General features: G+C 39.5%; 1 protein-coding gene across 7 annotated transcripts in view; it reads right to left on the reverse strand.

Moving 5' to 3' along the window:
• The window catches only part of PRKAG2 (protein kinase AMP-activated non-catalytic subunit gamma 2), a 237,998-nt gene that overhangs the window by 42,495 nt on the left and 182,310 nt on the right, over nucleotides 1-13,193 (reverse strand). For 6 of the 7 annotated variants that reach the window (XM_087947850.1, XM_026678942.2, XM_087947853.1 and 3 more), the window contains one exon: nucleotides 10,579-10,645. In XM_087947850.1, coding sequence (XP_087803976.1) covers nucleotides 10,579-10,645 — 67 coding nt within the window. The remainder of the gene's footprint in view (nucleotides 1-10,578; nucleotides 10,646-13,193) is intronic. The other variant, XM_087947849.1, reaches the window with a different exon arrangement.

The raw sequence follows: 13,193 nt of genomic DNA on the forward strand, positions 1-13,193 counted from the left end.
ATTTTAGCTATTGGATATGTTATGTTCAGTTCCTTACAAAACTAAAACTTTAAACATAGTAAAACTGCAATGGTGCAAATATGCAGGTAATCCCCACTTAACAATGGTCATTGGAATAAAGAATTCCTCACTAAGCGACAGGTCATAAAGCATATCACAGTATCAAGTGGATTTACAATTATAGTTAAATAATGGTCATTAAATTAAATCCATGTGGTCATTAAGTGCAGCATCATACTATTGCCATTTGTGTCATTTTACTGACTTCCTGATTGATTTTGCTTGATGGAAGTCAGCGGTAATGGCTGCAAATGACAATCACGAGACCATGGGATGGTGCAAAGCCATACTTTTGAGAACTAGTGTAAGTCTCCTCATTCAATGATGATGACAATTTAAAACATTTGCTGAAAAATGGTCATTAGCCAAGGATTATCTGTATATGTATAATAATTTGTATCAAAACTGGAACAGCATAAAGAGAAATGTGCAAGAATTGTGATTGTAAAAATAGGAATTTAGTTGTCAGTCAGTCTGTCAAATCTAATCCTTTCTCCCTGCCTATCATAAAGAATCAAGTGTTTCAGCTAATGAAAAACTCTGTGATCCTGCCCTCTCTCCTTCCTTAAGCAGTAATGAGAACAAGGAATGACTATAAAGACACATGACATGCAACCATGCAAACTCTATAATGTACAGCATGTATAATATGTATACATAATGTTTATGTAGGATTCTTGATATAGTTAGTCCTCAATTTAGGGCTGGTCATTAGAGACCATATGAAGGTACAATGGACTTCCCTGGGGGATTTAAAATCCAGTTCTGAAATTCTTCCCTCAAAGACACAACTGCATGCTGGATGCTCAGCATTTGGCTCAGTTTTATAGCCATTTGCAGGATTGTGCAGTTAAGTTACATTTTACAATGGTTTTGCCAAAAAGAGCATTTGCTTCTGGTTTTTGGTAAAACCATCCTATAGCAAACCATTGAGTTAATTAATGATCACTGCAAAAAAGATTGTAAAATCGTGTCGGTCATGTGGGTGTCCCGTTTTATAACCAACATAACTTACAACCATGATGGGCAGGCTGCATTATGATTGTAAGTTGAAGAGGAAAAACCAAAGGTACAAGAACAGATTAGGCAAAATCTGGTCAAAAACAGTAACTGTGAGAGGGACCCTGGAATCCTAGCAGACGTTAACTTAAATATGAAAAAGCAGCCAAAAGGGTCATTGGTTCTTACCTGATACAACCTTTCTTTTTGGGTGGAGATAGCATCCAGGATTGGGTTATCAGTCGCTGCTTGCTGATTGGACTGAGTCTCTCAGATCTTTGAGGACACTCCCCTGTTGCTAAGGGTGCCCCAGAAATTGGCAAAAGAATGGTGACAGACAGACGTGTTGTTGTAATAATGTGTTCCACTGGATTCGGAATGGACCCACATCAAGATGGGGCTGGATGCTATCTCCACCCAAAGAGAAAGGTTGTATCAGGTAAGAACCAATGACCCTTCTCCATTGTGGTAGAGATAGCATCCAGGATTGGGACATAACAAAGCTGGCTGTCCTACAGGTGGGCCTAGTGTGATCTGAATCCCCTAGACAGGGTAGACCTTTTGAAGAACTCTCCATCCAAAGGCTGCCTCTGCAGATGCAAAAGAGTCCAGCTTATAGTGTTTGATGAATGGTGAGGCCCAGATTGCCGTCCTTCAAACTTCCTCCAGAGTTGCCTGAGTGGCCCATGCCATCGACGTGGCCGCACTTCTCGTCAAATGGGCTGTTATCCTTGAAAGAACTACAAGACCTTGGGATTGGTAGGCTTTGGATATACATAGTCTTATCCATCTCCCCACAGTTGTTGGAGTAACCTTGCAACCCATAGTAGAAGGTTGGAAAGAAATAAAGAGGGATTCAGACCTTTGGAAGGGAGTGGTTCGCTTAACATAAATACGCAGAGCCCTTCGAACGTCTAGAGTGTACTACCTTTTTTTCTAAAGGATGTATAGGATGTGGACAAAAATCAGGGAAGATTAGTTCCTGGGCTCTGTGGAACCAAGAGTTCACCTTTGGCAAGAACGAAGGGTCTAGTCTTAACACAACTCGGTTGGTGTGAAACACACAAAGGTCCTTCCTGACCGATAAGGCAGCCAAGTCCGAAATCCTTCTGGCAGAGGTGATTGCTACCAGGAAGGCCACCTTGCAAGACAAAAATTGCAGGGAAGTAGATCTCAGTGGTTCAAATGGGTCCTCAGTAAGTGAATGCAGTACTTTAGAGAGGTCCCATGTCAGATAGCGATGAACCACTGGAGGCCTCAGGTTTGTAGCCCCCTTCGGAAACCTGCGGACCATGGGATGTCTAGATAGGGATTCTGATCCCCCCAAGGAGCACAGAAGACAAGGCTGCCATCTGCCTCCACATGTTGGGTGATAGGTCCTTGTCAAGGCCATCTTGAAGAAAGTCCACCACCTGGGCGACCAAGGCCTTGGTGGGGGTCCCTCTCAGATGTAGAGCACCTTCGCAGAAAGCCTTCCAGTTTGCATTGTAGATGCGATTGGTGGAGGGTCTCCTAGAGGCTTGAATGGTTTGTATCACCTTGGAGGAGTAATGGTCCCAGATCAAAGATCTCCTCTCAATTTCCAAGCGGTCAATTGAAGCCACTGGGGTTCCGGATGTAAAACTGATCCCTGGCTGAGAGACACTCTGTCCACCGGCATCCTCCAAAGGTGGGACACAGATAGGTTTACTAAGTCTACAAACCATGGCCTTCTGGGCCAATGAGGAGCCACAAGTATGAGTTCTGCTCTTTCCCCCAAAAGTTTCTGATCGGGATCAGGGGCAGAGGAGGAAAGGCATAGAGAAGCTCCCTCAGTCAAGGACTGCGTAAGGCGTCCGTCCCTTCTGCCCCCGGAACCGCAAACCTGGAGTAGAATCTCAGGAGTTGCGCATTGTCCTGAGAGGTGAAGCGATCCGAAGCGCTCCGACAGCTCCTGAAACAAAATGGGGTGCAAACGCCACTCCGTGTGGTCTATGGTGGCTCTGCTAAGCCAGTCAGCCTCAATATTGGTCATACCTGCAATGTGCTCAGCTCTGAGCAATACCTGGTGCCTCTCCGCCCATAGGCAGAGCTGCTCTGCTTCCAGAATCAGTGGCCTTGAATGTGTTCCCCCTTGGCGGTTAATATGTGCCTTGGTTGACACATTGTCAGTTAAGACCAGGATGTCCCTATCTGAGACCTTGTCCTCTAATTGCCTCAGGGCCAGATGGACTGCCCTAAATTCTAGCCAACTAATATTGTGGCTCAGATCTCCCTGGACCATCCTGGATTGGAGATAGGCTCCCCAGCCATAAAGGCTGGCATCCGTGGTCAGCGTCAGCCTGTCAGGGTCCTTGAATAAGAGCCCTAAGGAAAGGGCCTCAGATGACCACCATTGAAAGAACTTAATGACTTGCGGAGTTAATCTGACCTGGGAATGGGAGCAACTCCTACCTGTCCTCTGATAAGGAAGAAGAAACCACTGGAGTGCCCTGGCATACAATCTAGCTCAGGGCACAATATTAATGCATGATATCATCTTACCCAGGTGTTTAGAAAGTGTAGCCAGGGGTACCCTGTTATTAGATTTTACTTGCCCAATCAACTCCCTGATACTCTCCTGACTCTCCTGGGACAAGGACACCCTGCAGGAAATGGTATCTATTACAGCTCCCTGTTATTTGAGTAATCTAGGCCTAATTTTCTATAGATTTGAGATTTTGTAGGAGCAAAAAAATACACCTCGGCCAGCTAGCTGACTGAGACACCCTTAGCAACAGGGGAGTGTCCTCAAAGATCTGACAGACTCAGTCCAATCAGCAAGCAGTGACTGATAATCCAATCCTGGATGCTATCTCCATCACAATGGAGAAAAGCCAATGCAATCCTTGGTTGTATAAACAAAAGTATAGAATCAAAATCATGTAATGCTTCATTAGTACTGCTTCATAAAACCTTAGTGAGGCTAAACCTGGAATACTGCATCCAGTTTTGGTCACACTACAAAAAAGATGTTGAGACTTTGGAAAAAGTACAGAGAACAACAACTAGGATGATTAAAGGCCTGGAGACTAAAACATATGAAGAACAGTTTCAGGAATTGGGTATGGCTAGTCTAGAGAAAAGGACTAGGGGTGATATGATGGCAGTATTCTAGTATTTGAGGGGCTGCCACAAAGAAGAAGGGGTTAACTATTCTCCAAAACACCAGAAGGCAGGACAAGGAACAATGGATGGAAACTAATCAAAAGGGAAGCAATCTGAAACTAAGGAGAAACTTTCTAACAGTGAGAACAATTAACCAGTGGAACAGCTTGCCTTCATAAGTTGTGGGTGTTTCATCACTGGAGGTTTTTAAGAAGAAACTGGACAGTCACTTGACTCAAATGGTATAGTGTCGATAGCTTGAGCAGGGGGCTGAACAAGATCTCCAAGGTTCCTTACAGCTCTATTCTGATTGATTACCTGTACTGTAGAAGAATTTGAACTTTTCTCCTATTTGTCTGTTATACAAAGACTGTAAAGTTTTCTAACCTTAGCAACCTGTAACTTGTACCCTAGTCAGTATGAAGCTTTGTGAGGAAGGGAGCAGCTCATGAAAACTTATGGCTTTTAATAATATTTGTTATTTGGAAAAGGAGCTATCAGATACCCTCTAATCTTTTGTTACCATAGCTTAACATGATTCTCCACTTACAGGATCACATTACAAAAATATAGGAAATGAATCAATGTATAATATCTTAAGTAGATTTCTGGAATAATGAGTGATAGAAAACAAAACAGGTCAGATTTCACTTAAGGAATTATAGCCCATTTTTTACAAGATGATGAAACTACATTCAACTTATCTTCAACAATTTATTCCATTTTATATGCATCGTTTTAAACAAAAGAATTGATATCCAGTAACAAACCTGTGTGGTCTTTGTTTATAAAAGGAAATCTCAAAGAATAAATGCTGTTTATATACTACTAACTGTTCCGTGTTCTTAAAAATGTCCTGAAGAGAAATGGATATAAGCCAACAGTGCAGCAAAAGTTACTCAAGACAGATTAAAACTCTGCAGCCTGCAGCATCACTGAAAATAAATGAGAGGTATAGGGTGGTGCTCAAGTTTTATTAGAAAAGTTATGATCTTGGATTGTAAGTATCAGCTAACTATTGGTAAATGTTTTATTCAAAATGTGCAAGTATACTGAAGTCAGAATAAGAAAAAAAATGAAATAATATATACTAACAATAAGATCTGTTCTTCAACACACCAGAGACACTTGTGAGAATTTAAACTTATGGTTTATAATAATAACAGAAAGCTCAAGGAATGCTACAGAATTACTCATTTTGATCATTATTTTAGTTACGAAACAGGAAAAAATGTAATAAAATTAGTTTCTTTTCTTAATCATACCACTGTTACCTTATTAAATCATTTTTTACTGTGCCTAACAATTTAAAAATGATTCTTATACTTAGTAAATCACTGGGTCAGTAATTTTTTCCCTCTGTATGAGAAGGCATTGTGATATATTAAAATACAGGAATTTTAAAACATCAAAATGAATGAGGTGAATTTCAGATTTCTCTAAATTAGGTATCATTATTTGCAAAATATAATGCAATTAGAAAATAGGGCACATTTTAAAATGTATTGTTCACTGAATTTAATACAGTTAAATCCAGGAAGCTTATGGGCTCTGCTTTCCAACTGACCAAAAAACGGCCTGATTACTGCATTTTTTCGTGGGAGATATGGAATGAAAGGACTCTGCCTGTGCACAACAGTTCTGTTATTTCCAAGCAGCAGTCTTTTATCTCTGTAAGTCACATATTATTTTCATGATTTCTACTCTTAACTTTTTAACTACTCTCCCCTTTATGATTTATTAAATGTCACTGTGTCAGTTTTAGAATCACAGAAATTAGTGGCAAACTATTTCTGAAGAAAGAGCATACCTTTTGCCCAATGTGGGAAATCCTAGGAGGAAAGCACAAAATGGGATTCTGCTTAAGATGTCTGTAGGGATAAATTTCATATGGTCAAATTGATCTTCCTGATGTTAGAGATGCAAAAATATGACTCATTAGCATCCCAATTTGTACTACCTACATGGAATAAGATAAAATATTTGTGGTGGGGTTTTTTTGCATTCGGGGTGGTTTGGAAGTAGTAAGAGAACAAAATGTGTGCTTCAACCATCTGAAATACCTCTTAAAATATCTCTGGCCCCACACAATTTAGAATGTGAGCCTCAGTGTTTCAACACAAACCTAGTGTAGCTCTCAAGCCAACTGAAGTTGCACAGCCCCAACAGAGGTAGTTGTAAACACCAACTGACCTTTTCATGTCAGATAGGCTCTATCATAGAAGCCTGCCCTCAATTGTTTCTTGTGACTAGCTTGCCCACTTTTTTAATCTTCCAAAAGGCTGTAAAAATCATACTGCTCTTTGGACATTTCAGTTCAATGGAGCCACAAATACTATAATCTGGTTTTTAATGTTGTCTTTTACTGCTGAAGCTGAATTGTTTTAACTGAGTGTTGATTTTGTATTTTGTGAGCTACCCCAAATCTGTGACTGAGTTGAAGAAGCACACAAATGCTAGCCAACAAATAGATAAATTTCCCTAAACCTGAATCCAGCACTTTAAAAAAAAAAAACGGCAAATTTTCCCAAATAATAAAAAAGACTGAAATGGCTGTATGAAAAAATTATAATTGAAAGCACTTGTTTAATGGAAAACACTGTAGTCAAGTTCTAAAATAAAATTTGGAAATAGAAAAAGTTAAGGGAATGCCTTTTTATTCGATGAAAACAATTACCCTTAACCAGTGAGAATTGTAATGACAAACTGATTTTCAGCAAAAGAAATAGAGACCTAGATTCTACCTATTTTGTAACAATATCTGCTTTTTTAATACACATGTCAAATTTATATGAGACAACAAAACACCAAATTCCTTGTATTTTGCTGTTGGTCTTTTAGGCCAAGTTCTGAATATATACTTTATATACTGCAACATAGTCAATTAATAGTCTACAATACTCTTTAATGATTTCAAAATGTAGCAACTACGGTAATTTTACTGTTTGTAAAGCAATAATCTAAATTAAGATTAAAAATGACTAGCTTCTCAGAAAAGGTAATTTATAAAAGCAAACACTCGCCTCAATCAATAGATTTATTGTTCATTGGGGTATGACATCTATAGTCATCCCACAGTGAGACCTGTGTACAACTTCTTTAAGTAAGCAGCAGTCAACCAACATCAGAAATAGCTTTCAGGAGGTGGTCTAGGAACCAAATGTGCTTAAATTAATTTTAGCACAGGGAATTTCTAAAGTCTCCTTTAGAAATTATGCTTATTTATCCAAAGAAGTTTCACTGTGTTTAAATGAATCTTCCGTGTTACATATTTAAGAGCTTCCAATTATATGTATCTTACTTCAAGGATCTTTTATTATTTGTATTAAATTTCACTGATTACTACAAAAAGAATCCTATACTAAATTTACGTTTATCCTAGCTTTAACATGTATGTTTCAAAGCAAAAAAAAAAAAAAATGAACCAAGATTTGTAGACTGTGCATACAGGAATGTAGCTCCTACAACATTATAAGACAAGTGTTGGTTCTTGTTTTTAAGAACAGCAAGTATATCATTCACTAGCCATGGTGATCTCTTGTCTAGTAAACTCCAGGTAGGATTACTGCAATGCATTATTCATGAAGTTGGATCATGCAGAATTTTGAATGGTGTATCTTAATTATGTCTATTATATCAACTCATATGGTATTACATGGCTGATATTTGTTACTAAGAAAATTCAAACGTTAAAGGTTGAATTTCAGCATTAATTCTCTGAATAATTTGTTATCCAAATGTTACAAAGTGCTCCTACCCCTATTTTATCTTTCCCATTTATTATTTTGCAAAAAGACTCTTAAGAAATAAAATATACATTTATAAAACAGGTCAGTAGGACCATACTAGAAATCAATTAAACTGATTGTTTATGAATTCAATAATGAATGTTAAGTATATACAACTGGTTGTAGTTAAATTGACTATCTAAAACCAATTTCCTGCATACATTATAGGCTTAATTAATGCTCGCACTAGATCTTATATTTGAGGCTGATTTAACCTGTATTATTGTAATGCAGGTATTGATGAGTCAATACGAAAGACTTGCATCTACCTTTGTTTGTCTTTTGGCTGTATTGTTTAAATTATCTAAAACCAGTTGTATATACTTAATTTTTCCATATATGATTTCCCCACCTCATGCTTTCAAATAATTTCAAACCATTCAGTGTTTAAGTCCACACATTATGCTAAGCTAGTGTTTACTTTAACCATGATTGCTGAATCAGCTCCAATGGCTGAAAGAACTACACATCATGCTAAGTCATGCTAAAACACATTATATGTCTTAGTATGAAATGTGATCTAAGCCTTCACCTCTTCACTTCTCCAATCTGGTAAGAAATATGCTAAACAATGTTCAACTGGATCAACACTTTAAAAAGATGTTCAAATATAACATGCTTGATGCAGCTGTACACTTCCTTGGTACTATGCCTATACAAAATACAGAGTAAAAATCTTATGTCAGATGATTCTTATTTATACACTGGCTCTCAATTCAGAAAACAGCATGCCACTAGAGCATAACAGCAATCTGCTATGTCTGACAGTATTAGAAATGTGTTATTTCTTTTAAAAGTAATTTTGATTCAATAATTTTGCCTCGTCTTGTCCCGAAAATCTTGCCAAAGAGGATCTGAATGCTTATCAGAAGGATTGAGATCTAGTAATTGCATGAAGCAAGTTGCCTCTTACTAGTGAGTTTTTATAGGAGAGAGAGGACACTGGTTTAAAGTACGTTCAAGAAAAAAAAAGGCCTATTCACTATGAGGATTTATGGAGAGAAAACACTTTTAGAGGATTTCAATAGATCCAATGCACAAAACACACCTATTCTATGGAAGTAGGTCTGTTTCAGGGGACTTGGGGAACAACTAAGGAGTGAGAGGTAGCAATCTTGCACCCAGGCTTAACTGTCTTTTTTTCATTACAGTACTGTAAACAATTATTCCACCTTTCTCCAATTTCAATTCTATTTTTCACATTACTACAGACAATTCACACAATTGCACACTAAATGGAACACCATATCCCCCTCAAAGACAAATTGGTTAAGGAATTAAAAGGCTTTTAGCAAGTTAAATTAATGCCACAGAAAAGTTAAGAGTTTTTAACCAAGAGTACCATTCAACTACAGTATTTAATTACAGTCAGTGACTAGCAAGATAAAACACAGAATACATTAAAAAAAACTCAGCAGTAAATAAATCAGATGAGACCTAAAAAAATCTGTTTTTTAAAAAATTAAAAGTATGAAAATAATTTCTTATAATGTTCCCATTCTAAGATTTGAACATCTTACACCTACTTACAGAAATTACTGCAGATAAAAACTTAGCAGCTGGTAGGTTTACATGCTTATAGTTTGCAATACAGATAGTCCTTGATTTATAGCCATTCATTTAGCAATCCTTTATAGTTATAATTGACATTGAAAAAAATGATTTATGACTGATCTTGACATTTATGACCATTGCAGCATTCCCATGGTAATATGAGCAAAATCTGGATACTTAGCAAATGCATATATTTATGGCAGTTGTGGCATCCCAGAGTTATGCAATTTGTGGTCTTCCCAGCTGGCTTTTGAGCAGCTAAGTCAATGAAAGTGGCTGGATTTGTGTAAAGATTGTGTGATTCATTTAACAATTGTGGTAAAAAAATAATAATCTTAAAATTGGGTGTGACTCACAACTGCCTTGCGCAGCAACAGAAATTCTGGTCCCTATGGTGGTTGCTAATTGAGTGCTATCTGTATTAGATTGTAAGTGCAATAGAACTACAAGATGCACCCCTGTGGTCATAATTATATTTTTTTCATTGTCCCTTTTATACAGTATACATGCAGATATATCTTTACCTCCACCTAACAACCACCTTACCTATTAGCAAGGACAGGCAATTCAGCACATTTATTGATCTCTTCTCTCCAGAGCAATTCAAATTCCAACCCAACATCTGGTCCCTTGAGCCTTAAAATCAAAACTCACAAGTGTGCTTACACCAGGAAAACCGATGGATGGTCCTGCACCATCAGGGTCTGTGACAGACCCTCAAAATCGTCCAGCTTCAGGCCCTGGGTGGGTGGGTGAGGACCATTTCAGCAGATTCTCCCACCAACAAAATGACACCTGATGCACAAGATGTAAAGGGGGGCTACGCAGTCTTACCTCTGGATCTCCCCTCCTGTCCAAACGGGACATTAATTATTAAAGATCACAATAACCACCGACCATACTGGGCCGCCCACCTGTTAGCAACCCTCCGCCGCCCCTCAGCACCCTTCCTCACGCTCGTGCGTCTCGATTACCTGGTGACCCGCCTCCCCCCCCACCCCAAACACGGCCCCATTCCCACGGGGCTCGCCCAGCGGCGCCCGCGCCTTACCTTCATCCTCGAGCTCCAGTTTCTCCAGCATCCCTTCGGAAGCGGCCGGGGACTGAGGCTGCCCTGCCTGCAGGAGGGCGGGGAGGGAGACACAAGAGAGAGACGGCGGGATCAGCGGCATCCAGGCGCGGAACTCACCCGACCTGCCGTGGCATTCCCGGCAGGCGCCCACGCGAGGCGGGTTGAGGCGAGGAGGAGAGGGCTCGGTGGACTGGCGCTCCAGGAAGGGGAATGGGCGAGGGGAGGAGCCCAGGCATCACGGAGGAGGGAGCCAGGCGGCCTTCCCCGCCCCCGCCCCCCGCTCCATCCCCCCGGCCTTCCCAGGCTGGCTCAGTCTCCTCCGCCTCCCGCAGCAGCGGAGGCGCCTTCAAAGGATTGGTGGTTGGAACTTAACGGATCCCGAGTGAACGTTGGCGCATTTGAAATTCCACCTCGAGACACCCCCTCTCCTCCTCCCCTTCCTCTCCCCCGAGTGGAACATTCCAACCGGGCCCCGCTTGGTTTGCACCTTCGAGGGGTGGGTGGCGAAGGGCAGCTACCACCTAGCGCTTCAAAGGAGAGGAGGGGACACTACCTGATGCCATTTAAAAGCTCCGTTTTGCCTTCGCTTTACCACTGCTTTCAGAGCAGGCGGGAGGTTTCCCCCTAAAAAACTCACCTTTGCGGGGATGGGGGTAGAGGCCACTTTTCTTCTCCCTCTTCCCCTCCCTATCAGCTGACGATGGTATTGTCAAGGTGCCCATTCACCTGCCTGGAGGGAAGAGTCTTGCACGTTGCAAAACTGTCTATGGAAAGGGTCACGATGGAAAGGGCCTTAAATTTACTAGGATAATTCCATTATTTCTTGCAGGCCAGGATGTGCAAACAGATTGGTCAGTTGCTGGAACAGTATAGCAGAGGATATGTGGGTCCTATGACATAATTTCGGTAGCACCTGTTGCTTTGTAAGTGCCTGAGCTCCCAGGTTTAGTGATAAACCTCAATGGATGCATCTGCATAACGCTTGAAAACCAATGTCAACAGCCCAGTTTACAAACCAGGACAGTATGTATGCAGCCTTACCCATTATCTTCACCTTTAAAGCTATCCTATCTGTGTTGCAACAATCCAGATGCCCTTGGGGTTGGCAGCAAAGAATTTGATTTTTCCTTATGACTTTGAGGTCTGGATTGCCGCTTTAATCATTTTAGCTTCCTTTCTCATTTTCACTGTTTAGGAATAATAACTGATCCTTCAACATGTCCTTACTTAAAGCATATACATGTATCAGTTTTTAACCATCTAAACTAATAGATTCATAGACATTATTTTAGTTTTTAATACTTAATCTGCTTTTTTTCAGACTGATGCTCCCAGGGTGATTGACACATCATTAAAAATAATCCCTGATTTTAGATTCACCTGGTGCTCTACAACATTAGCTGCTTTCTAGGTATTTATATCCACTCATTATTATTTTTTCATTCTTCATGTAACAAAGATATGTTGCCTTATATTTACCCTTATTTATGGTATCCACTGTTTCCTTATATTTCTCCCTGCTAAATCACTGCCATATTCTAAGTACCTCTAACAATAAAGGGCTTCTAAAGTTGGGTATCTTTCTTGGTAATTAAGATTCTTGGTAATTAAGAACCCCTACAGTTCCCTTGGCAGAATTTTTTAAAAGTAGTTTGTCCTTGTCTATTTTTTCCCAATGGCTGAGAGAAAGGAACTGGCGTAAAGACATCCAGATGATAGCTTCAAGTCTAAGGCAGGATTAGAACCCATTGTCTCTAACCAGTTATCTTGACCAATACACCCAATTTGTTCAAACCTACAGTTTATAAATGCTGCATATTATTTACACATTATTCAATTTTGAATAGTCAATGAACTAACATAAAGAAAAGATCTTAACTTTAAGGAAAATCTACAGAGAAACAACCTCGTGATATAAAGAAAACAACATTGCATTTTAAATAAAACTTAAAATCATATAATTTATTTTAAAACCAAAAGCTACATCATTTTTTTTTGAAATCTATTAGTGCTATGTTTTCAGGCTTCAATGTTTTTCAAATCAGGTTTTGTATAAAATGGAATTAAGTGCTGAACAGCTTCTGAGGAAGCTGCACGATATGGTGTTGTTTGTGAGCTACTACACTTTCTTGGCAAAATCTGAGATTTTGCCCATATTTAATCCAAGCTGAATTAGCAGTTCTTTCTATATAGTCCTCCTAGTTATATTTCAAAACATGGGCCAAATATAGTTTGCTAGATAAGCTGTGCCTTGTTGGCTCATTGTTGCAGAGATATTTCTTGACCTGATTCTTCAAAGCTGTCAACAATGGCAGAGTTTCTAAAATACTGAGGAAAAGCTCTTAAAAATTTCTGGATGATAATCAGAGAAGTATCCACCTTGAAAGTAGCCCATGTTGAACTATATACCACAATCAAACATCAGTTGACCACAGGGTAGGTTTTATGACATTTTGTATGTCATAAAATGTTTATGATCATTTTTGTGTCATAAAATGTTCTATTAAGTTTGCCAAATTTCAGTTCCATAGGATTGATGGATCCCACATTTTGGATGCATTCTATAAGTTAGCCCATTTGAAGTAATGTTCAAA

The sequence above is a fragment of the Notechis scutatus genome, chromosome Z (genome assembly GCF_049901735.1).
Source record: "Notechis scutatus isolate UNSWTSFEM ecotype Mainland chromosome Z, rNotScu1.2, whole genome shotgun sequence".
Lineage (NCBI taxonomy): Eukaryota > Metazoa > Chordata > Lepidosauria > Squamata > Elapidae > Notechis > Notechis scutatus.